The sequence below is a fragment of the Dreissena polymorpha genome, chromosome 9, assembly GCF_020536995.1.
Source record: "Dreissena polymorpha isolate Duluth1 chromosome 9, UMN_Dpol_1.0, whole genome shotgun sequence".
NCBI lineage: Eukaryota > Metazoa > Mollusca > Bivalvia > Myida > Dreissenidae > Dreissena > Dreissena polymorpha.
Window position 1 is genome coordinate 6401486 of NC_068363.1, and position 27587 is coordinate 6429072.

A 27587-nucleotide genomic window follows, 5' to 3' on the forward strand; every position below is an offset into this window, starting at 1 on the left:
GACTATCCACAATGTATTGTGCATTTATAAAAAGAAAACTATACTATCTACTAAACAATATCTTATCCTTTTCATATTTTTACTGTACCTCAAGCTTCTCTTCATTAGTTTTAGTTTTTTTAGGCGGAGGTTCTTTAAGGTTTTTTAGGCAGAGATTCAATTTCCTCCTGAAAGAAATTCCACATCGCGTAATCTTGAAAATACGTACTTTTACTCTCCTGCAATATCAAAACATTATTTGGCACCCTCCAGTGTAATTTGCACGGTAAGCAAAGTATATTATGATGGCACTAAGATCGAAAAAATGCTGATTATTGCTGCTTTTTCAGAATAATGAATACCATTTTGGTCATTTCTCAATCCGAACGCTTCAAATTTTATGTTTATTTGCCCGGAGACATTATCGGAAGACATTTTCAGACCGCAAATTAATTTTTTGATCCAACAACAGGTTTTTGTCATCCGGGCATCTAGAAAAATTGAAATTTCCAATATGTTGCTATTTTTATGCCGGTCTCGAGCTGGCCCATAAAATAATGATAAAATTACCGGTTTATTAGGAACTTAAAAAGTTGTTTTATTGATGAGAACGGCTTTCCACCAGTATTTCACAATAAGCTGGCCAGGATTTTTCACTGGTCCAATCGATCAACCAAATTTCTAGTTTCACTGGTCCTCCCAATTTTTTACTGATTGGTAAAATTAATGTCGAGCCTTGATGGCCCATTTTAAGCTCACTCAGGCATAAAATGTGTGCACAGGGTAAGCTCTTGGGATGGACTTTTGTTGGTCTTGTGTTGTACGTATTCTTCATCACATCCGGAAACTCCGGACAGATTTAAACTGACATTCACATGACTCCTTCAAAGTTGTAAGAGTTCCTGTGCACTGCTACATGGATATAGGTCACCGGGGCTAAAATTAGATTTTGAAAATGACAACTTAAAAAATGTTCTCATTCAAAACACTCAGTTAAATGTTGGGTATATGTAAGATCATACAGAGGATTTCTACAAAGATTTTTTCTAATGATGCCATTTGGGTCAAAACTTGCCATTGTCCCGGGTTCACATGGTTAAAAGACTACATGTATCAGCATTCCACAGGTGGGCGTTAAAGGGCCATCCTCTCCTGTGCAAGTAGTTTTACCAGTACCAAGTTCAAATACTTATCCAATAACGGATCGTACAAATAATTTCATGACATATCCCCAATATCTGGAAATGAACCAGCAGTCGTAGAATTTGTGGTCAAGCACTCTAATGAGAAAGCTGGCCCTAAAAAATGTACCACAATAATTCAGTCACAGGTTTGCCTGCAAGAGAAATTCAGGCTATGGATTGCATCAAAGTACAAAGTAACAACAGATCTTCAATGAACATTTCACACCTTATTATGCTCCCTTTTGGTACTTGGTAATGGGTTAAGGTAAACATGCAACGTCTGCATATCACTATTTCTAATAACAGTATTGAATTGATAATTTACAAATATTTATAGGGTAACAGACCAAGTTTCATAAATCTGAGTTGCAATTTAGCAGAATTTTTTCCTGTATTGTACTTTTTATAGTTTGGAAATAAAGACAAGCGTTTGCGAGCAACAACTCGCATCTTCAGCTGACTTGCATTTCTAGCATAGGGTTGAATTAGGGCCAGTTGGGTAAAGGTCAAGGACACTTGCTAGAAATAGATGGAAAGGTTATGCTGCATAACCTTTTAGGATTGAGATGGACAAGTTACTGAAAACATGAAGAGCTATGAAAAACAACAACACTTGTTATAGCTTTCTTGGTTTTGTCCAAGACAAATCTCTTCTAAGTTGGATATAGAGTTAACACAGCTAGTAACAACATTCAGTCAACAGAGAAAAACAAGTTCTACATGCTACAGTTCTAGCTAAGGACTTTCACTATCCTATCATGAACTTAAATAATGTGAATCAAGTAATTATAGATGGTTGTGTTGAGTACACAACCAACATAACAATACAAGGGATAATTTCCATGCACTGGTGGTGATTATTATTATTTCAATATTAATGATCAATTTAACATACCTGTATGAGCCACGTCCTGGACAAACTTGGTTAAATGCATGTGCCTATATCAGGGACAACACTTTCCACCAACACTGGTTTTTTGTTTAGAAGAGACATCCTTTAAACGAAAAATTCCAAAAAAGCAGAAAGTGTGGACTGCAGAGACTAATCTGGATGAAACTTTACACACCTGCATTAATCCCAGTTTTCTGGGAAAGAGCCTCATATTTAGCACTCACTGCAAAATAATGATCTGCTACAAGTGCTACACAATCACCCTGTATAGAACAGGCACCAGTGAAGAAATTTGATAAATAAGGGCAGTTATACAACCAGATGCTATCTGGCTTTGAACACAATCGCATAGGCACAGTTTTTGCAGGGCTGTTTACAGAGATGTTTCAGTATTCACTTTTGTAAACAAGGGGATATTAAGTTCTAAGAATTTCAAAATTTCCATGTAAACTCTCTGCTGTGAATTAAATAGCTCTGATAAAACATGAAAGCATTCTTTGCCTTTTAGTTGATAAATAAACAAGAGCTTTCAGAGGACAGCGCGCTCGACTATTTGTGTGCTTGACATTATAACGTAAGTCATCATGGGTAAATTGTTCATATTCAATAATTTATTAGTGATCTTTCAAAAATAAAAAAAGGAAATTTTTTTTTGGGGGGGGGGGGGTTTAGAGGAGGTATAATGTGGGGTAGGGTCATTTATTAGAAGATCTTTCAAAAATAAAAAAAGGAAAAAAAAATTGGGTTGGTTGGGGGGGGTTCTTTCGGGGGAGGGGGGGGGGGGGGGGGGGGGTTCTGGGTAGAGGCTTGGGGTATTGTTTTGGTGGAATCCATTGTGGTATTCAGGTAAGTGTTGTTTTGTCAAAGTAATAATAAAATGTGATCATAAATAAAGAAGTTATGGCAATTTAAGCAAAATGTTCAATTATCTAAGTGTAAAAGGGGCCATAATTATGTAACAATGCTTGATACAGTGGTATGCTGTTGTTTATAAGTTGGGGTAATGTTGGTAAACAAGTATGCAACATATAAAAGCAATATGTCAAAGGATATAGGAAATATAATTTGGGGTAGTACACAAACTTTAATATAGAATTATCAATAATATGCATATTCTAAGTATTAAAGGGGCAATAATTATGTCAAAATGCTTGATACAGTTGTCTGCTCTTGTTTATAGGTTGGGGTCATGATGGTTAACAAGTATGCAAATATGAAAGCAATATGTCAAGGGACATTGAAACTAGTTGGGGTAGTACACAAACGTTAACATTTGCTGCATATTCTAAGTGAAAAAGGGGCCATAATTATGACAAAATGCTTGATAGAGTTGTCTGCTCTTGTTTGAAGGTTGGGGTCATGTTGGTAAACAAGTATGCAAAATATGAAAGCAATATGTCAAGGGACATTGAAAATAGTTGGGGGAGTCTGCAAACTTTAACATATGCTGCATATTCCAAGTGGAAAAGGGGCCATAATAATGACAAAATGTTTGATAGAGTTGTCTGCTATAGTTTATAGGTTGGGGTCATGTTGGTAAACAAGTATGCAAAATATGAAAGCAATATGTCCAGGGACAAAGAAAATATTTGGGGTAGTACAAAAACTTTAACATTTGCACCCTAACGCAGACGTTCACACCGGGGTGAGTAGGATAGCTCCACTATATATATTTCATATATAATAGTCTAGCTAAAAAACAAAACTGACATATTCAATGATTACTTGAAACAGAAAGATTTTGAAATTATACAATGAAACTGTTGTATTTGCTTAAGATAATTATCATTATGACATCCAAATGCTTGACCCTTGATATTACCACTAACATAGGACCAAATCAAATTGCCCCGCAACAGAACTGGCCTTTTGTGGCTGGCACCAAAGGCAAATGCTTCTCAATGGAATGACTATTAATGTGATGTGTTACCATGATATTCTAGCTTGACTTAACACATTAAATTGTGATGCCATAATTAAAGATCTGAGCTGAATAAATACATGCATGCAAACATCACCATTATTATCAGATGTATCTGTCTATAATATATTTAGCAGCTTTCAAAATTATGGTCAACGTTAACAGTGTTGAAGTGTCAACAGGTATTTCAACAATGATCAGTTTGTATAAAAAACTCTCTGTCAACGTGTATCTACATCAGAAATGGTTGCATTTTAAAGAAAACAAGACATACAAAACCTCCTTGAACTAAAATTGCTAGTATAAATAATCTACTATATTTTACATAATAACAGGGTGTTTGTTAATCATGAACAATTGTCATCTTCACATGGATCATGCTATGCGAAAACTGGCCTAAATGCATGTGTGGAGAGTGTCGTCCCGGATAAGCCTGTACAGGCTAATCAGAGAAAACACTTTCTACTTGGACTGGATTTTTGTTTAGAAAAGCCTTTCTTAAAACAAAAATTTCATAAAAGCGGAAAGTGTTGTCCCTGATTTGCATTTGGCAACATTAGGCTGGTCTGGGGCAACACTTTGCACACATGCACTATCCCAGAACGAGGCTTATATACAATCGTATTCAGGACGCAAGTAGTTGAAGCTCCAATTAAACAGTGGTCCCAAAACAAATTAACAAAATACAGTAACAAATGCGTAACATTTTTTTAAAACTGACATCACAGGATTTGTAACACACAATGTATAAAATATGGCAATTTGAAAACCTAAATGATGGACATATCTCAATACTGTATGAACAAACCACACGGTGGTTGACATGGCATTGACACACAAGACATATGCATTGATATTGTGATCATGATATGCAACAAGAAGCCAAACAAAATGTAAATAATATTGAAATATGCAAAACTGGTGATTCTAAAACAATCAATATTCTCTTAACGTGATCATGATATTAAACAATTAGACAAACAAAATGTCCAAAGATAATGAAATATGCAAAACTGGTGATTCTAAAACAATGAATATTCTCTTAAAATGATCATTAAATGATACTCAAATTATGTTTGCACAACAGAATTGTCTACCAAATTCAAAGCTGCCAATGTCATCGTGCTGGAGACAGTCATGTGGGGACTGAAGAAAGTCCACATTTAAGTTTGTGTGCCTTTTTTTTTTACCTTAACATAGTAACTTAGTCGTTAAAAATTATATTTTTGTCTACAATAAAATTATATTATTGTATTAAATAATTGTATTATAATTTACTTTATATTCTACAGAGGCCTTTCAACAAACAAGTAGCACAATTGTAATAATGTCATTCACAACATCGACTTAAATGCTGGTATATACACATATCATATTATGGCAGTCTACTAGTAACAAATATGAAAACCTCACTTTGACATCACTACACAAGTATTCAATGTTCTTGGAAGCCACCGAATGAAACCTCTTTAAATAGTTCAGAGCCATTCCTCTGCCTCACCCACAAATGCTGCCTAAAGGAAAGCGTTCATCACATGGTAAGTAGCGGCACATCAAACAGGTCACAAGGTCCCTCTGTGTCATCCAGGTTGAAATAGTAGTCCCGGTCTGATGGTGGTGGACTGAGGCGTAACAGTGGAGCAAAAGCTGCAAAACAATTCAGTATCATTTCGTAAAGATATAATTTGCAATATCTCATTCTGATATGTGGTGTTTAAACCACCAATACTTACAACCTCAGCTCAATTCTTTCCCTCATAACTCCAAATTGTTGTCTATTTGCCAACAAATAACAATAAATGGAAAATTATTAAGATTCATCTTCAAGCATTACCTGATAGAGAAAAGATTAAGCTTCTGTGTAGGTGAGTTTTGCATTAATTACAATTATTTCAGCCAAGTCAGGGTATTACTTGTATTTGTTACAAACATTACAGATTATAAGCCTCTATGAACCAACAGTATCTAACATAAGCAACTACCTGAGATCACCAATGTGTAGAGGATATGGTGTCTGCATATTGACCGGGGGGTCAACAGTCCCCACTGTGGAAACGTTCTTTACATCTAGGAATCAGACTCTTTTGCGTTTCAATAAGTCTTTGACTCAATCCAATTGAGCTCAAATGAATAGGCTTAAACTAAGAAGTTACACCTACCTTCTGATGTCAAGCACCTACCTTCTGATGTCAAGCACCTACCTTCTGATGTCAAGCACCTACCTTCTGATGTCAAGCACCTACCTTCTGATGTCAAGCACCTACCTTCGGATGTCAAGCACCTACCTTCTGATGTCAAGCACCTACCTTCTGATGTCAAGCAACTACCTTCTGATGCCAAGCACCTACCTTCTGATGTCATGAGCTCCTCTATCAAGTCACTTTCATCAACTCCATCTAAAACAGCCATACAAGTGTCAACATAACATCACAGTGTCAGCAACAACACATAACCACTCCATCTAAAACAGCCATACAAGTGTCAACATAACATTTCAGTGTCAGCAACAACACATAACCACTCCGTCTAAAACAGCCATACAAGTGTCAATCTAACATCTCAGTGTCAGCAACAACACATAACCACTCCATCTAAAACAGCCATACAAGTGTAAACATAACATCTCAGTGTCAGCAACAACACATAACCACTCAATCTAAAACAGCCATACAAGTGTCAATCTAACATCTCAGTGTCAGCAACAACACATAACCACTCCATCTAAAACAGCCATACAAGTGTCAACATAACATCTCAGTGTCAGCAACAACACATAACCACTCCATCTAAAACAGCCATACAAGTGTCAACATAACATCTCAGTGTCAGCAACAACACATAACCACTCCGTCTAAAACAACCATACAAGTATCAACCTAACATCTCAGTGTCAGCAACAACACATAACCACTCCATCTAAAACAGCCATACAAGTGTCAATCTAACATATCAGTGTCAGCAACAACACATAACCACTCCATCTAAAACAGCCATACAAATGTCAACATAACATCTCAGTGTCAGCAACAACACATAACCACTCCATCTAGAACAGCCATACAAGTGTCAACATAACATCTCAGTGTCAGCAACAACACATAACCACTCCATCTAAAACAGCCATCGAATGTCAATCTAACATCTCAGTGTCAGCAACAACACATAACCACTCCATCTAAAACAGCCATACAAGTGTCAACATAACATCTCAGTGTCAGCAACCACACATAACCACTCCGTCTAAAACAGCCATACAAGTGTCAACATAACATCTCAGTGTCAGCAACAACACATAACCACTCCGTCTAAAACAACCATACAAGTATCAACCTAACATCTCCGTGTCAGCAACAACACATAACCACTCCATCTAAAACAGCCATACAAGTGTCAATCTAACATCTCAGTGTCAGCAACAACACATAACCACTCCATCTAAAACAGCCATACAAATGTCAACATAACATCTCAGTGTCAGCAACAACACATAACCACTCCATCTAGAACAGCCATACAAGTGTCAACATCACATCTCAGTGTCAGCAACAACACATAACCACTCCATCTAAAACAGCCATCGAATGTCAATCTAACATCTCAGTGTCAGCAACAACACATAACCACTCTGTCTAAAACAGCCATACAAGTGTCAACCTAACATTTCAGTGTCAGCAACAACACATAACCACTCCGTCTAAAATAGCCATACAAGTGTCAACATAACATCTCAGTGTCAGCAACAACACATAACCACTCCATCTAAAACAGCCATACAAGTGTCAATCTAACATCTCAGTGTCAGCAACAACACATAACCACTCCATCTAAAACAGCCATACAAGTGTCAATCTAACATCTCAGTGTCAGCAACAACACATAACCACTCCATCTAAACAGCCATACAAGCGTCAACCTAACATCTCAGTGTCAGCAACAACACATAACCACTCCATCTAAAACAGCCATACAAGTGTCAAAATAACATTTCAGTGTCAGCAACAACACATAACCACTCCGTCTAAAACAGCCATACAAGTGTCAATCTAACATCTCAGTGTAAGCAACAACACATAACCACTCCGTCTAAAACAGCCATACAAGTGTCAACCTAACATCTCAGTGTCAGCAACAACACATAACGACTCCATCTAAACAGCCATACAAGTGTCAATCTAACATCTCAGTGTCAGCAACAACACATAACCACTCCATCTAAAACAGCCATACAAGTGTCAACCTAACATCTCAGTGTCAGCAACAACACATAACCACTCCATCTAAAACAGCCATACAAGTGTCAACCTAACATCTCAGTGTCAGCAACAACACATAACCACTCCATCTAAAACAGCCATACAAGTGTCAACATAACATCTCAGTGTCAGCAACAACACATAACCACTCCATCTAAACAGCCATACAAGTGTCAATCTAACATCTCAGTGTCAGCAATAACACATAACCACTCCGTCTAAAACAGCCATACAAGTGTCAACCTAACATCTCAGTGTCAGCAATAACACATAACCACTCCGTCTAAAACAGCCATACAAGTGTCAACCTAACATCTCAGTGTCAGCAACAACACATAACCACTCCGTCTAAAACAGCCATACAAGTGTTAACCTAACATCTCAGTGTCAGCAACAACACATAACCACTCCATCTAAAACAACCATACAAGTGTCAACCTAACATCTCAGTGTCAGCAACAATACATAACCACTCCATCTAAAACAACCATACAAGTATCAACCTAACATCTCAGTGTCAGCAACAACACATAACCACTCCATCTAAACAGCCATACAAGTGTCAATCTAACATCTCAGTGTCAGCAATAACACATAACCACTCCGTCTAAAACAGCCATACAAGTGTCAACCTAACATCTCAGTGTCAGCAATAACACATAACCACTCCGTCTAAAACAGCCATACAAGTGTCAACCTAACATCTCAGTGTCAGCAACAACACATAACCACTCCGTCTAAAACAGCCATACAAGTGTTAACCTAACATCTCAGTGTCAGCAACAACACATAACCACTCCATCTAAAACAACCATACAAGTGTCAACCTAACATCTCAGTGTCAGCAACAATACATAACCACTCCATCTAAACAGCCATACAAGTGTCAACCTAACATCTCAGTGTCAGCAACAACACATTATGACATAACTAAGCAACCTTAGCCTGAACAAAATATCCAGTATCTACTCTACAGTAACATATGGAGTAGTGTCAAGCCAAAATGGGTCTTATGCCATATGTGACCAGCAAAGTTCCAGACCAGCCTGCCCATCTGCGCAGACTGATCAGGAGCTTGACTCCCCGCCATAAGAACACTCAGGGGTTAGAGTCTTCTTGGCTGACAGGGTAGCTCCTCCCTAGACTGTGTAAATACACAGGCTGGTCAGGAGCGAAGCTGGCAAGATATTGCATTAGACCCATTTTAATTTTTCCCATGACGTGGGTCAAATGTTTACATCATTCACTTGCTGTTTTCCTGTATTATCTGCCATGCATATTTCTTAAACATTCTTGCCTCCATTACCGGTGTGTTACATAAATAAATGGGCATAGCTAGCAAGTCACAATTATTCATATACCAGTAAACATTCCATTAAATTCCATTTTTTATATAGTCGGAGGATGTTTCTTTAAAGAAAAAGCGTAAAATGTTGATGAATTATGATTTTTTAACAAGACATGTGTCCATAAAGCATAGATCTCCCGCATTCCAACTTCCAAAACTCCCCTCATGTCAAAAGAAGCTATATGGCCAAATTTAACGTTTGACTTTTAAGTGCAATCTTGACTTTTGGGTCTTCTCATGATAGTCAATTGTGGAAAGTTATCTTGAAATTGCTGATAAATGATATAGTTACAGCCCAAATATGCTGTGTAAGGCCATATTTAAGCTTTGACCCTTAGTGTGACCTTGACCTTTGAGGCAGGAAGATAGATTTAACACATAAGATGCTGTCTGCTCATGGTGGTCATGAGATGTAAGTTAATTTAACAAGAGCACTGCGTAGCGGGTGCAAACGCTCGGCTGCGGGTGCAGTTTTGAATAAATGAAAGCTTGTCAGAATTTTTTAATATGTATTTGAGGTCACAGTGACCATCACCTTTGACCAAGTAACCCCAAAATGGGTGTGGCGTGTAGAACTCATCAAGGTGCAGCTACATATGAAGTTTCAAAGTTGTCAGTGGAAGAACTTTGATTTTAGAGCCAATGTTAAGGTTTTAGCTCGACACAATGAGCTGGCTATGACAATACCTCATTTTTTCCCCCAAAACCGCTGAGCTAAAAATAGCATGATCAATGACAAAGTAACAGTGCAGACAACCTGTTTCATGGACAATTTGAAGTCTGAACTCTGTGCTTCCTTTGATGTGGCGATATTAGTGTTGCATGTGACACGTCATCTTATGATGGATTGCATTTGTGCCAAGAAAATGTAAAAATCATCTATACATGCCAAAGTTATGAATGAGACAGGAATGTTCAAGCTGTTAAAGGTCAATATATGGCAAAGTTATGGAAGAGACACGAAATTTCACACTGAAAAATGCTTCCTTCTTCAAAGAGGGGCATACAAATTGCAAATACATGTTACTTTCACTTACGTGACTATAAGGAAAGTTTTGTTCAACATTGTCTACTCACTTGTAATAGAATACTCACTTCAATTATTTGAAATACAACAAGGGCTGTTTGTAAAACATGCATGCCCCCCCATATGAGCTGTCCGTTGTAGTGGCAGCCATTGTGTGAATACGTTTTTTGTCACTGTGACCTTGACCTTTGACCTAGTGACCTGAAAATCAATAGGGGTCATCTGCGAGTCACGATCAATGTACCTATGAAGTGTCATGATCCTAGGCAAAAGCGTTCTTGAGTTATCATCCGAAAATAATTTTATTATTTCAGGGTCACCGTGACCTTGACCTTTGACCTTGTGACCTCAAAATCAATAGGGGTCATCTGCGAGTCATGATCAATCTACCTATGAAGTTTCATGATCCTAGGCATTTGCATTCTTGAGTTATCATCCAAAAACCATTTTACTATTTCGAGTCACTGTGACCTTGACCTTTGACCTTGTGACCTAAAAATCAATAGGGGTCATCTGCCAGTCATGATCAATCTACCCATGAAGTTTCATGATCCTAGGCATATGCGTTCTTGAGTTATCATCCGGAAACCATTTTACTATTTCGGGTCACCGTGACCTTGACCTTTGACCTAGTGACCTCAAAATCAATAGGAGTCATCTGCGAGTCATGATCAATCTACCCATGAAGTTTCATGATCCTAGGTGTATGCGTTCTTGAGTTACCATCCGGAAATCATTTTACTATTTCGGCGGGTCACCGTGACCTTGACCTTTGACCTAGTGACCTCAAAATCAATAGGGGTCATCTGCAAGTCATGATCAATGTACCTATGAAGTTTCATGATCCTAGCCCCAAGCGTTCTTGAGGTATCATCCGGAAACCACCTGGTGGACGGACCGACTGACAGACATGTGCAAAGCAATATACCCCCTCTTCTTCGAAGGGGGGCATAATTAATATTAAAAGATCAACAGCATTCTACTTCAGGGAATTCTGGCTAAAAAAAATAATTAATAAGCCAAAGTTACTGCATTATGCCAGAAATCTATTCATTTTGGGCATTTAATGGGTTACATAAAGAAAACAGATTAAATATATTTTTTTTACCAAAATTGCTGATTTGAAAACATAGGCTTATTTGGCAAACTACAGAACTAAGCCTTGCACTCATTTGGCCAACTATAGATTAAGCCTTGCACTATATTGGCAAACCACGGAACTAAGCCCTGCACTTATTTGGCCAACTACAGACAAAGCCCTGCACTTATTTGGCCAAATACAGACTCAGCCTTGCACTTAATTAGCAAACTACATAACTAAGCCTTGCACTAATTTGGCCAACTACATAACTAAGCCCTGCACTTATTTGCCAACTACAGACTAAGCCCTGCACTTATTTGGCCAACTACAGAACTAAGTCCTGCACTTATTTGCCAACTACAGACTAAGCCCTGCACTTATTTGCCAACTACAGACTAAGTCCTGCACTTATTTGCCAACTACATACTAAGCCCTGCACTTATTTTCCAACTGCAGACTAAGCCTTGCACTTATTTGGCCAACTGCAGAAAAAGCCCTGCACTTATTTGCCAACTACAGACTAAGCCCTGCACTTATTTGCCAACTACAGACTAAGCCCTGCACCTATTTGGCCAACTGCAGTCTAAGCCTTGCACTTATTTGGCCAACTACAGAAAAAGCCCTGCACTTATTTGGCCAACTACAGAAAAAGCCCTGCACTTATTTGCCAACTGCAGACTAAGCCTTGCACTTAATTGGCAAACTACATAACTAAGCATTGCACTAATTTGGACAACTACAGAACTAAGCCTAGCAATCATTTCCCCGACTACTTTGGACAACTACAGAACTAAGCCTAGCAATCATTTCCCCGACTACAGACTAAGTCCTGCACTTATTTGCCAACTACAGACTAAGCCCTGCACTTATTTGCCAACTACAGACTAAGTCCTGCACTTATTTGCCAACTACATACTAAGCCCTGCACTTATTTTCCAACTGCAGACTAAGCCTTGCACTTATTTGGCCAACTGCAGAAAAAGCCCTGCACTTATTTGCCAACTACAGACTAAGTCCTGCACTTATTTGCCAACTACAGACTAAGCCCTGCACCTATTTGGCCAACTGCAGACTAAGCCTTGCACTTATTTGGCCAACTACAGAAAAAGCCCTGCACTTATTTGGCCAACTACAGAAAAAGCCCTGCACTTATTTGCCAACTGCAGACTAAGCCTTGCACTTAATTGGCAAACTACATAACTAAGCCTTGCACTAATTTGGACAACTACAGAACTAAGCCTAGCAATCATTTCCCCGACTAAAGACTAAGCCCTGCACTTATTTGGCCAACTACAGACTACACCCTGCACTTATTTTGCCAATTAAAGACTAAGCCTTGCACTTATTTGGCCAAATACAGGCAAAACCCTGCGCTTATTTGGCCAACTTAAGACAAAGCCTTGCACTTGTTTCGCTAACTACAGACTAAACCTTGCACTTATTTGGCCAACTACAGACAAAGCCTTGAACTTATTTGGTCAACTTAAGACAAAGCCTTGCACTTGTTTGGCCAACTGCCAACTAAGTATTGTCTGTATTTGGCAAACTACAGACTAGACATAGCACTTATGATCAGCCCAAATGACTGGAAAAATAACAGACCAGGAATATGAGCTGTTCTATTTTGGACTTGACCTATAACTAATTGGGAGCTCACCACAGTAGCTGAACCCACCGAGATCAGTTTTCTGGAAGAGCATGTCACTAGGCAGCCCTGTCTCCATGCCAGTGGGCAGACCCAGGGACGTGGAGGGTGGTGGGGCTGAGGGGGCCTGTTTCCGCGGTGATGAACGAGTAGACATTCGCTCACTGGGCACGGCTGTCGGTTGTGACGGCCGCAGTGGAGACTTCACTGGAGAACGAGTGTTCTGAAAATTAAATAATGCAACTTCCTGTGTGTTGTGTTAGCATAATGTACCAGCAACAATAATGCTCAATGCAATTACAAGATCCCAAATATTACAATTAATATTACTTGGTTATCTTTTTCAGATAAAATTTGACAATATTACAAACATGTCACAACATATGTCCTTTAAAAGGTCTGGGTAACATTGGTCTCTTATGGATGCATCAATTTCTTGTAGAAATGCTTATTCAGAAAATTATGGATACAGTAAGATACATGCTAAAGCCATGAAAACAGGTCTTCACTGTTAAACATAATTATCCTATTCAATTAAAATTATAAATATGAAATGTAAGTTATGTGTAAGTAAGCAACCTGCTCACACAATTTAGCATATCACCATCCAAAAAAATCTTTTGAGCAGAAACTGATTTTCTATTTTTTGCAACAGAGACCTTAACATATATTCAACAGGTCGAAAATACAATCTAAAGCTAGGTCTAAATGAATGCAAACTACACACAAAATGTCAGTGCAATATTGACCTTGACCTCAACATGACTAGTTCTTGATGCAATCCTATGATGTGTGTCAAGGTCAGCTATCAACACTAATAATTTCCATGTTTACACATCCCTCCAAAGTAAAGTTATCAACTGAAACTGTTCTCTTTATTTAGTTATCTGATTTAAATTTAATATGTAGTGTGCTGATTCTAAACAATTTTTTTTTTATATATAATTTTATAGGAAATTGTGTATTCTTGAATCAGAAAGTTAAGCTTAATTTAATTAACGTTCATTTTATTGACATACATTTTCCCGCATTTTAATGTTCGTTAAGTCAATGACGTAACATCCGCTTTCTGTTATTATTTGTATTATCCTGATGAAGGCGTAAGCCGAAACGTTTATAAAACAGGAAAGAAAAATATGTGTTTTTGTTGGATTTATCATACTGATTCTAAACACTAACTTTAAGCAATAGTGACCTTGATCTGTAGTAGAAGCAGTTATATGAATATTTTAAGCATTTACATAAACCAAATCCTGACAATGGCGATAAGTATAGCTTGTAATATTCTATGAACAGTATTGTATAAAATGTGCTTTTAGCATTTGAAAAACCCTTTCTACCTCAGAAGCACAATAAATAAGGATTTATGCAACCAGCATAAAACCAGAACAATCTGCTAAATACTTGGTCTGTTCAAGTTTTATGCTAGTTTCTTCTCATCAGTATTGTAGGGTTGGATATTAAAACTTTAAAACTTGAATCTTGTAAGAAAAATCATCGATTTAATTTGATTTTCTAAGGGACTACAAAAATGTCAAGGTGTGTATCTGAGCGGGCAACGTGTAGTGAAGCCAGTTTCATACATTGGTATGCTTGGCAAGGTGTAAGTGAAGCCAGTTTCACACATTGGTATGCTTGGCAAGGTGTAAGTGAAGCCAGTTTCATACATTGGTATGCTTAAGTGAAGCCATTTTCATAATTTGGTATGCTTGGCAAGGTGTAAGTGAAGCCAGTTTCATACATTGGTATGATTTGCAAGGTGTAAGTGAAGCCAGTTTCATACATTGGTATGCTTGGCAAGGTATAAGTGAAGCCAGTTTCATACATTGGTATGCTTGGAAAGGTGTAAGTGAAGCCAGTTTCATACATTGGTATGCTTGGCAAGGTGTAAGTGAAGCCAGTTTCATACATTGGTATGCTTGGCAAGGTGTAAGTGAAGCCAGTTTCATACATTGGTATGCTTGGCAAGGTGTAAGTGAAGCCAGTTTCATACATTGGTATGCTTGGCAAGGTGTAAGTGAAGCCAGTTTCATACATTGGTATGCTTGGCAAGGTGTAAGTGAAGCCAGTTTCATACATTGGTATGCTTGGCAAGGTGTAAGTGAAGCCAGTGTCATACATTGGTATGCTTAAGTGAAGCCAGTTTCATACATTGGTATGCTTGACAAGGTGTAAGTGAAGCCAGTTTCTTACATTGGTATGCTTGGCAAGGTGAAAGTGAAGCCAGTTTCATACTTTGGTATGCTTAAGCGAAGCCAGTTTCATACATTGGTATGCTTGGCAATGTGTAAGTGAAGCCAGTTTCATACATTGGTATGCTTGGCAAGGTGTAAGTTAAGCCAGTTTCATACATTAGTATACTTAAGTGAAGCCAGTTTCCAACATTGGTATGCTTAAGTGAAGCCAGTTTCATACATTGGTATGCTTGGCAAGGTGTAAGTGAAGCCAGTTTCATACATTGGTATGCTTGGAAAGGTGTAAGTGAAGCCAGTTTCATACATTGGTATGCTTGGCAAGGTGTTAGTGAAGCCAGTTTCATACATTGGTATGCTTGGCAAGGTGTAAGTGAAGCCAGTTTCATACATTGGTATGCTTGGCAAGGTGTAAGTGAAGCCAGTTTCATACATTGGTATGCTTAAGTGAAGCCAGTTTCATACATTGGTATGCTTTGCAAGGTGTAAGTGAAGCCAGTTTCATACATTGGCATGATTGGCAAGGTGTAAGTGAAGCCAGTTTCATACATTGGTATGCTTGGCAAGGTGTAAGTGAAGCCAGTTTCATACATTGGTATGCTTGGCAAGGTGTAAGTGAAGCCAGTTTCATACATTGGTATGCTTGGCAAGGTGTAAGTGAAGCCAGTTTCATACATTGGTATGCTTGGCAAGGTGTAAGTGAAGCCAGTTTCATACATTGGTATGCTTAAGTGAAGCCAGTTTCATACATTGGTATGCTTGGCAAGGTGTAAGTGAAGCCAGTTTCATACATTGGTATGCTTGGCAAGGTGTAAGTGAAGCCAGTTTTACACATTGGTATGCTTGGCAAGTTGTAAGTGAAGCCAGTTTCAATTGGTATGCTCAAGTGAAGCCAGTATCATACATTGGTATGCTTGGCAAGGTGTAAGTGAAGCCAGTTTCATACATTGGTATGCTTGGCAAGGTGTAAGTGAAACCAGTTTCATACATTGGTATGCTTAAGTGAAGCCAGTTTCATACATTGGTATGCTTAAGTGAAGCCAGTTTCATACATTGGTATGCTTGGCAGGGTGTAAGTGAAGCCAGTTTCATACATTGGTATGCTTAAGTGAAGCCAGTTTAATACATTGGTATGCTTGAAAAGGTGTAAGTGAAGCCAGTTTCATACATTGGTATGCTTGGCAAGGTGAAAGTGAAGCCAGTTTCATACATTGGTATGCTTAAGTGAAGCCAGTTTCATACATTGGTATGCTTGGCAAGGTGTAAGTGAAGCCAGTTTCATACATTGGTATGCTTGGCAAGGTGTAAGTGAAGCCAATTTCATACATTGGTATACTTAAGTGAAGCCAGTTTCATACATTGGTATGCTTAAGTGAAGCCAGTTTCATACATTGGTATGCTTGGCAAGGTGTAAGTGAAGCCAGTTTCATACATTGGTATGCTTGGCAAGGTGTAAGTGAAGCCAGTTTCATACATTGGTTTGCTTGGCAAGGTGTAAGTAAAGCCAGTTTCATACATTGGTATGCTTGGCAAGGTGTAAGTGAAGCCAGTTTCATACATTGGTATGCTTGGCAAAGTGTAAGTAAAGCCAGTTTCATACATTGGTAGGCTTAAGCAAAGCCAGTTTTATACATTGGTATGCTTGGCAAGGTGTAAGTGAAGCCAGTTTCATACATTGGTATGCTTGGCAAGGTGTAAGTGAAGCCAGTTTCATACATTGGTATGCTTGGCAAGGTGTAAGTGAAGCCAGTTTCATACATTGGTATGCTTGGGCTTGGCAAATGAGTCTCATTCTGGGGTAAACTGGGCAAAATGCTTGTGCGTAAAGTACTGTCCCAGATTAGCCTGTGTAGTCCGCACAGACTAATCAGGGACAACACTTTCTGCCTACACTTTATTTCCGTTTAGTAACAGACCTCCTTTAACAAACAATTCCATTAAAGCAAAGAGTGTTGTTTCTGATAAGCCTGTGCAGACTGCAGATATCACGAATCGGCTATGGCTCCAAAAAACCGAACGAGCATATTGCCTAAACAAGGGCTGTTTGTAAAACATGCATGCCCCCAATATGGGCTTTCAGTTGTAGTGGCAGCCATTGTGTAAATACGTTTTTTGTCACTGTGACCTTGACTTTTGACCTAGTGACCTGAAAATCAAAAGGGGTCATCTGCCAGTCATGACCAATGTACCTATTAAGTTTCATGATCCTAGGCCTAATTATTCATGAGTTATCATCAGGTAACCATTTTATTGTTTCGAGTCACTGTGACCTTGACCTTTGACCTAGTGACCTGAAAATCAATAGGGGTCATCTGCGAGTCATGATCAATGTACCTATTAAGTTTCATGATCCTAGGCGCAAGCATTCTTGAGTTATCCTCCTGAAACCATTTTACTGTTCCAAGTCACTTTGAACTTGACCTTTGACCTAGTGACCTGAAAATCAATAAGGGTCATCTGCCAGTCATGATCAATGTACCTATGAAGTTTCATGATTCTAGGCGTAATCATTCTTGAGTTATCATCCGGAATCCATGTTACTGTTTCGAGTGACTGTGACCTTGACCTTTGACCTAGTGACCTGAAAATCAATAGGGGTCATCTGCCAGTCATGATCAATGTACCTATGAAGTTTCTTGATCCTAGCCCAAAGCATTCTTGAGTTATCATCCAGAAACCATTTTAACATTTCGAGTCACTGTGACCTTGATCTTTGACCTAGTGACCTGAAAATCAATAGGGGTCATCTGCCAGTCATGATCAATGTACCTATGAAGTTTCATGATCCTAGGCCTAAGCATTCTTGACTTATCATCCGGAAACCATGTTACTGTTTCGAGTGACTGTGACCTTGACCTTTGACCTAGTGACCTGAAAATCAATAGGGGTCATCTGCCAGTCATGATCAATGTACCTATGAAGTTTCATGATCCTAGGCCTAAGCGTTCTTGACTTATCATCCGGAAACCATGTTACTGTTTTGAGTGACTGTGACCTTGACCTTTGACCTAGTGACCTGAAAATCAATAGGGGTCATCTGCCAGTCATGATCAATGTACCTATGAAGTTTCTTGATCCTAGCACAAAGCATTCTTGAGTTATCATCAAGAAACCATTTTAATATTTCGAGTCACTGTGACCTTGATCTTTGACCTAGTGACCTGAAAATCAATAGGGGTCATCTGCAAGTCATGATCAATGTACCTATGAAGTTTCATGATCCTAGGCCTAAGCGTTCTTGACTTATCATCCGGAAACCATCTGGTGGACGGACCGACCGACGGACGGACATGTGCAAAACAATATACCCCCTCTTCTTCGAAGGGGGGCATAATATCATGTTTTAAAATCTGAGAATTTGCTGAGATAAAATCCGTTTCAAAGTTGTTTTTTGCCCTTTTTTCATTCACCCTCATTTCTATTTAATCCGACATTCATTATCCAGTTTTAACCAGATTGTTTGCTCTCATTGTACACCACTATAGCACCTGTGTACTGTGATAAACAATACACAACTTGCCAGACATCACAGGTCATTTTGAGTGTTACCATTCTCTATTGAATTTGCTTTGAACTGCCGAAACGCACCAGTAAACAAATGAAGGAGTATACAACTATAACGGTAAATGTCACAAGTCAATACTGACCTATCTCAACAATCTTCGCGCGTTAAATACAGTGTAAATTTCTTGCTTTTAATTGAGAGGTGAATCATGTCCCTAAGTTTGTCAAACTGCACTCCTATTAAAGCCCATGCTTTCCATGAGGTGAATGACGTCATTTTGTACATGGGTCTAATTTGTGCATGCTTTCTTGAACAATAATACTTGGCAATGGTTTTCGGATTACACATTTAATTATACGCATTTGAAAAAACTTACATGAAATAATGTTTTGTGCTATACCAATGAATAACATATGGATATAACACGTAATTCAATATGATAAGTGAATAGTTTGTTTTGAGATTGCCAAACTATGCTAATGCATACATAAAATTATACATTCATGAATAACTTGACAATTTATATCACGTGCGGGATATATCACGGTCGCGATCTTTGGATCCCTTCAACCGCGATTTATTGGAGTTGCAGAGTAATTTGATTTTCCGAGGGACTACAGACGCATCAAAGAGCTTTTCTGAGTTGCAATTGATCGGTGAAACCAGTTTTCCCACCTTGGTATGTTTCGCAGGTGCAGTCTGGTGTGGGTTAAAGTTCTGGTCAGCCTGCGCAGCGGCGATGGCCTGCCTGGCAAGGTTTTCGTCCTGGGGGGGCACCTGGAACACGTCCGGGGACTGGTCCTCAGACTCCTTGTTTACCAGCAGCACGTTGATGGGACCAGAGTTGCTCTTCAACAGGATCTGATAACTCTTGCGGAAGCCTGGACCCTGAGACAAAGCAGACAAATGTAATATTTATATATGTTAGCATCAAATTTTATGTTTTTTCCAAAAATGACTTTTTTGTGGACACATACATTTGTGAATTTCTGATTTTGAAGTCCAAAGCCCATAACTTCGCCAAAAATCAATGGATCAAAACGAATCTCAAACTTGATCTGTAGCTCATGCAGGTAGACTCACATACAAAAACTCAGGTATATATCTCAAAGAGATATCAAACAGAACAAGACCTGTGTTTGTGAAACACAATGCACCCCACAGTGCTTTGAAGCCACAATGCAGCTTTTTAGATATTGTTAGGTCAAAAGCTCGAAACTTGGCCAAACAAGTTTGGTAAAGATCGGATAAAAACTACTTGAAATAGAGAGCGGACACCATGCTGAATGTTTAAAACGCACTAAGTGACCCCCTGAACTAGTTTTTGGCCCGGCATGGCACATGTTCAAACTTGGCCTAGACATTATCTAGATAAAACTTGTGACCAAGTTTGGTGAAGATCAGATAAAAACTAATTGAATTGGAGAGTGGACACCATGCTGAATGTTTAAAACACACTAAGTGACCCCGTGACCTAGTTTATTGCCTGGCTTGGCCCATGTTCGAACTTGGCCTAGAGATCACCTAGATAAAACTTGTGACCAAGTTTGGTAAAGATCGGATAAACTACTTGATTTAGAGAGCGGCCACCAAGCTGAATGTATAAAACGCACTAAGTGACCCCGTGACCGAGTTTTTGGCCCGGCATGGTCAATGTTCCAACTTGGCGTAGACATTATCAAGACACAACTTCTGACCAAGTTCGGGAAGATCGGATGAAAACTACTTGAATTAGAGAGCAGACATCATGCTGAATGTTTGAAACGCACTTAGTGACCCTGTGACCTAGTTTTTGGCACAGCATGACCCATGTTTGAACTTGGCCTAGACATTATCTAGATACAACTTCTGACCAAGTTTGGTGAAGATCAGATGAGAACTTTTTGAATTAGAGAGCGGACACGAAAAGTTTGACAAAGGATTGACAGACAGACTGACCGACAGACAGTGCAAAAACTTTATGCCACCTGTTGGGGGCATAAAAAAATGAGATACAAACCCAGCAAGTTTGAGTGTGGTTCTATGGAATTTTTTGGCAAAAGCTGCCAGACAGCTTTTGGTCTACCGATAGATGAACAGACAGAAAAAAGGAATACTTACTGACTCCTGTTAAAGGTTCCCCTAGGTACAGTATACACTTACTGACTCTGGTGCAGGCACCTCAAGGTATACAATTACTGACTCTGGTGCAGGCACCTCAAGGTATACACTTACTGACTCTGGTGCAGGCACCTCAGGGTATACACTTACTGACTCTGGTACAGGCACTTCAAGGTATACACTAACTGACTCTGGTACAGGCACCTCAAGGTATAAACTAACTGACTCTGGTACAGGCACCTCAAGGTATACACTTACTGACTCTGGTACAGGCACCTCAAGGTATACACTTACTGATTCTGGTACAGGCACCTCAAGGTATAAACTTACTGACTCCGGTACAGGTACCTCTAGGTATACACTTACTGACTCTGTTACAGGCATCTCAAGGTATACACTTACTGACTCTGGTATAGGCACCTCAAGGTATACACTTACTGACTCTGGTACAGGCACCTCAAGGTATACACTTACTGACTCTGGTACAGGCACCTCAAGGTATAAACTTACTGACTCTTGTACAGGCACCTCTAGGTATTCACTTACTGACTCTGGTACAGGCACTTCTAGGTGTGTCCCTGAGGGGGCCTGGATGGCCAGTAATGTGTCCCCTTTAAATTGCTGACATATATCTTCATGCGTCACATAGGCTAACCTGAATAAGGCAGTAACATGTTTTGTAAAAGTTTAGATGCTTAGCATGCAATATAAAACTAATCAATTAATACATTGTACAACAATAGTATATCAGGCTTTTCAAACAAAACAAGAGTGCCAAACTGTCACAAGATACGCCCGTTTGAAGGTTTTGGACACCTTGAACTTCACCTATATATCATCTAGACACAACTTCTGACCAAAGTTGGTGAAGATCAGATGAAAACTACTTCAATTAGAGAGCGGACACCAAGTGACCCCCTGACCTAGTTTTTGACCCAGCATGACCCATATTCGAACTTGACCTCGATATTGTCTAGATACAACTTCTGACCAAGTTTGGTGGAGATCGGATGAAAACTACTTCAATTAGAGAGCTGACACCATGCTAAATATTTGAAATGCACAAAGTGACCCCCTGACCTAGTTTTTGACCCGGCATGACCCATATTCGAACTTGACCTAGATATGGTCTAAACACAACTTCTGACCAAGTTTGGTGAAGATCGGATGAAAACTATTAGAACTAGAGCTTTGTCACAGACGTGACATATACCCCCACATGCCGCATTGATACAGACTATTTTACAAGCTGTCTTCACAAAACAAAAGAATCTAAATGGTGATTTTTAAGAATTATCATGCCATTATTATTTATGGCCATTTTGACCTTTGAACTCTTGAATTCTTTCGCATGACATGCTGTCCAATGACTGTGCACAAAATTAATGTACAGAGTCATTTTAAAATCTCACAATGAATGACATAGTTATGGCCCAGACAAGCTCATTTATGGCCATTTTTCACATTTGAACTCCAAGTGCGACCTTGACCTTCAAGATATCAATGTAATTCTTTCGCATGACACATTATCCAATGATTGTGAACAAAAGTACCATGTAATTTTAAAATCTCACAATGAATGACATAGTTATGGCCCATAAAAGATCATTTACGGCCATTTTTGACCTTTGAACTCACAGTGTGACCTTGACGATATCGACGTAATTCTTTCGCGCGACACACCATCCAATAATGGTGAACAAATGTGCCGAATGATTTTAAAATCTCACAATGAATGACATAGTTATGGCCCGGACAAGCTCATTTATGGCCATTTTTTACCTTTGAACTCAAAGTTTGACCTTAACCTTAGAGATATCAATGTAATTCTTTCGCGCAACACACCGGCAAATGATGATGAACAAATGTGCCCAATGATTTTAAAACCTTTCAATGAACAACATAGTTATGGCCCGGACAAGCTCATTTATGGTCATTTTTGACCTTTGAACTGTGACCTTGACATTGGAGATTGAACTCAAAGTTTGACCTTAACCATGGGTATATCAACGTAATTCTTTTGCGCGACACACCGGCAAACGACGCTGAACAAATGTGCCAAATGATTTTAAAATCTCCCAATGAACAACATAGTTATGACTCGGACAAGCTCATTTATGGCCATTTTTGACCTTTGAACTTAAAGTGTGACCTTGACATTAATGATAACAACGTAATTCTTTCGCGCGACACACTGTCCAATGATGGTGAGCAAATGTGCCAAATGATTTTAAAATCTCACAATAAATGACATAGTTATTGCCCGGACAAGCCCAGTTATGGCCATTTTTGATCTTTGAACTCAAAGTGTGACCTTGACCTTGGAGATATCGACGTAATTCTTTCGCGTGACATACCGTCTAATGATGGTGAACACATTTTCGAAATGATTTTAAAATCCCACAATAAATGATAAAGTTATGGCCGGGACATGCATTTGACCTTTCTTTGAACTCAAAGTGTTACCTTGACCTTGGAGATATCGATGAAAATCTTTCGCGCGACACACCTTCCAATGAGGGTGAACAAATTTTCTAAATATAAAAAGGGCACATAATTCTGTTAAAATGCCAGTCAGAGTTACATAACTTTGCCTGCACAGTCCACTAACGATAGTTAGTAAGTGTTGCAAGTATGAAAGCAATGGCTTTGATACTTTAGGAAAAAAGTGGACCTAAACACAAAACTTAACCCAATTTTCAATTTTCTAAGTATAAAAAGGGCTCATAATTCTGTCAAAATGCCAGTCAGAGTTACATTACTTTGCCTGCACAGTCCCCTCACGATAGTTAGTAAGTTTTGCAAGTATGAAAGCAATGGCTTTGATACTTTAGGAAAAAATTGGATCTAAACACAAAACTTAACCAAATTTTCAATTTTCTAAGTATAAAAAGGGCACATAATTCTGTCAAAATGCCAGTCAGAGTTACATTACTTTGCCTGCACAGTCCCCTTATGATAGTTAGTAAGTATTGCACGTATGAAAGCAATAGCTTTGATACTTAAGGAATAAAATGGACCTAAACACAAAACTTAACCAAAATTTTCAATTTTCTAAGTATAAAAAGGGCACATAATTCTGTCAAAATGCCAGCCAGAATTATCTAACTTTGCCTGCCAAGTCCCCTCATGATAGTAAGTTAGTGTACCAAGTTTGAATGAAATAGCATGGATACTTTATGAGAAAAGTGTACCTAAACGCAAAACTTAACCGGATGCCGACGCCAAGGTGATGACAATAGCTCATAATTTAAAAAAATAAAATAGATGAGCTTACAATAAATGACCTAGTTATGGTCCAGACAAACTTTCGGTTTAAAACACACTTAGTGACCCTGTGACCTAGTTTTTGACACAGCATGACCAATATTTAAACTTGACCTATACATCATGGGGATGGTAATGGGGATATAATTAGAGAGCGAAAAACTGCTGTGGACGCTGCTAGCCTGCCCACCGCCCGCCAAGGGTGAAACTATAATACTTCCTGTTTTTAAAAACGGGCGCATAACAAAGAAACATAATTTTCATCATTCGTTACTCTTTACTTATAGAAACAATCAATTGATGTTAGCTCAGCAGAGCTTTTTACTTTAACCACGTGTTTTTCAATGCTTTCTGACACATTCAAATGCTAAAGATTCCATATCATATGTTAAACAAGAGCACCGCCTTGCGGGTGCAGACCGCTCATCTATTTTCTTTTTAAAGGTGAAGGGACTCTCATTTTCAATCACAAAGGAGGGAGGAGTGGAGTGAAGAGGGGTGTATAGTGTGGGGTTGTGGACATTTATTACATTATCTTCCAAAAAAGCGAAAAAAAAAAAAAAAAAAAAAAAAAATCGGGGGGGGGGGGGGGGTGGTATAGTGTGAGGGTGTGGTGATAATTTGTGAGATGATCTTAAAAAAAAAAAAAAAAAAAAAAAAAAAATCAAAAAAAAAATTTGGGGGGGGGGGGGGGGGTTGGGGTGGGGGGGTGGGGTGGGGGTATAGTGTGAGGGTGTGGTGGTCATTTGTGAGATGATCTTATAAAAAAAAAAAAAAAAAAAAAAAAAAATAGGGGGGGGGGGGAGGGGGGGAGGGGGGGGGAGGGCACGGGGGATGGTTTGGGTGAAGTCTATTGTGGTATGTCAGGTAAGAGTAGTTTCATCAAAGTATCAATCAAATCTAATCATAAATAAAGAAGTTATGGCAATTTTAGCAAAATTTAATAATTTGACCTTGAGAGTCAAGGTCATTCAAAGGTCAAAGTAAAATTCAAGTTGCCAGGTACAGTAACCTCATGATAGCATGTAAGTATTTGAAGCTTGAAAGCAATAGCCTTGATACTTCGAGTGGATCGAAACACAAAATTTAACCATATATTAAAAGTTACTAAGTCAAAAAAGGGCCATAATTCCGTAACAATGACAACCAGAGTTATGCAACTTGTCCTTTTACTGTACCCTTATGATAGTTTGTGAGTGTTCCAAGTATGAAAGCAATATCTATGATACTTTAGGGGTAAAGTGACCAAAACATAAATCTTAACCAAATTTTCAATTTTCTAAGTATAAAGGGCCCATAATTCCGTCCAAATGCCAGTCAGAGTTACATAACTTTGCCTGCACCGTCCCCTTATGATAGTTCATAAATCTTGCAAGTATGAAAGCAATAGCTTTGATACTGTAGGAATAAAGTGGACCTAAACACAAAACTTAATCAAATTTTCAATTTTCTAAGTATAAAAAGGGCACATAATTCTGTCAAAATGCCAGTCAAAGTTACATTACTTTGCCTGCACAGTCCCCTTATGATAGTTAGTAAGTGTTGCAAGTATGAAAGCAATAGCTTTGATGCTTAAGGAATAAAATGGACCTAAACACAAAACTTAACCAAAATTGTCAATTTTCTAAGTATAAAAAGGGCACATAATTCTGTCAAAATGCATGCCAGAGTTATCTAACTTTGCCTGCCCAGTCCCCTCATGATAGTAAGTAAGTGTACCAAGTTTGAATGCAATAGCATTGATACTTACTGAGAAAAGTGGAACTAAACGCAAAACTTAACCAAAATTTTCAATTTTTTAAGTATAAAAAGGGCACATAATTCTGTCAAAATGCACGCCAGAGTTATCTAACTTTGCCTGCCTAGTCCCCTCATGATAGTAAGTAAGTGTACCAAGTTTGAATGCAATAGCATTGATACTTTCTGAGAAAAGTGGACCTAAACGCAAAACTTAACCGGACGCCAACGCCAACGCCGACGCCGACGCCGACGCCAAGGTGATGACAATAGCTCATAATTTTTTTTCAAAAAATAGATGAGCTAAAAAGAACAATCTTATCTAAAACTAAAAGATAGCATTGCAGATGACACTTCTTATCTGACAGGAGCTTTTTTAAACAGTTCTAACAAGAGAGTTTCTAAGAATGGACAATTTCTATTATTAGTGCTAATGTGTCAATGACAAATGCAATTTTTGTCACAACATTGTCGATAGGTTATCAGCTGCCAGGGCTTTTTTGTTGATTTGGGGAAAGAGTCTGGCCATTAGTTTGGGGGAAAAAAGTATCCAAAGGGGAAATTATTTCCTAAAGTAAGCCTGAAATTTGGGGGAAATTGCACCATTTTAAAGAAATTCTCTTTAGGGAAAGAGCTTTTCTTTTGGGGGAAGGAGCCTGTATAAGGCTCTTGCTAAAGAAGGAAAAAAAGCCCTGGCTGCATAAAAATCTAATACAGCAGATAAATATCCAACTCTCAAATGAAATAACGAGCCAAGCACATAACGTTTTGGAAGGAAAAAAGTTTAAACAAGTGCTTTTATGTTAAACACAACTCTTTCTGTTTTGTCAATTATCCATTTCTTATAACGATATGGCTTACAGTTTTTATATCCATCATGAACAAAACTGGCTTATTCAGTATTCCTAACTGTTATTTTTTTTTACGTCTTTAATTTTTAAAGTGTGTACCAAACAATAACCAATTTACCCATCAAAGACTTGATAATAATTATCAATAAACAAGAGCACGGCATAACAGGTGCCACACTCGGCTGCGAAAGCTTGTCAGAATTTTTAATATTTTTTAATTTTTTTTAAGAGGTCACAGTGACCTTGACCTTTGACCTAGTGACCCAAAATGGGTCTCCGAAAACAGCCTCGCTAAAAATCTAGGGTAAAAAGAATGACAGGGGCCGAAAATCTGACACCTCGCAGTCAATGTCAAAATACATTGTCGTTAAATGTTGTTTATGGCTTCGTAAACAACAACATTGAACCACAACACCAAATCAAGTAAGGTGTGAACATTACTGGTTGCTTGGCGGGTGTCAATTGAGAGCAATTTTGTTGTTTGGTACTGATTAAAGTGGTCCTAATAGCGGAATAACAGGTTGTTCAGATTAGTTAAATATAGAACCATTGAAACATAGATCAGTGCTCCAGCTAGCAATAAATAGAGGGGCGCAGCGCCCCTC

The 27587-nt window shown here is 38.6% G+C and overlaps 1 protein-coding gene across 7 annotated transcripts in view; it reads right to left on the minus strand.

Moving 5' to 3' along the window:
• Window positions 1-1776: 1776 nt before the first annotated feature.
• The window catches only part of LOC127845494 (transcription factor E2F5-like), a 43671-nt gene continuing 17860 nt past the window's right edge, over window positions 1777-27587 (minus strand). Inside the window, exons 4-8 of one of the 7 annotated variants that reach the window (XM_052376448.1) lie at window positions 21674-21782; window positions 19703-19915; window positions 13343-13553; window positions 6325-6372; window positions 1777-5623 (exon numbers count right to left, since the gene is read on the minus strand). In XM_052376448.1, coding sequence (XP_052232408.1) covers window positions 5508-5623; window positions 6325-6372; window positions 13343-13553; window positions 19703-19915; window positions 21674-21782 — 697 coding nt within the window. In that variant the 3' untranslated portion in view covers window positions 1777-5507. Of the gene's footprint in view, window positions 5624-5697; window positions 6373-13342; window positions 13554-19702; window positions 19916-21673; window positions 21783-27587 lie in introns of those variants that run through there. The other 6 variants (XM_052376449.1, XM_052376445.1, XM_052376444.1 and 3 more) reach the window with 6 other exon arrangements.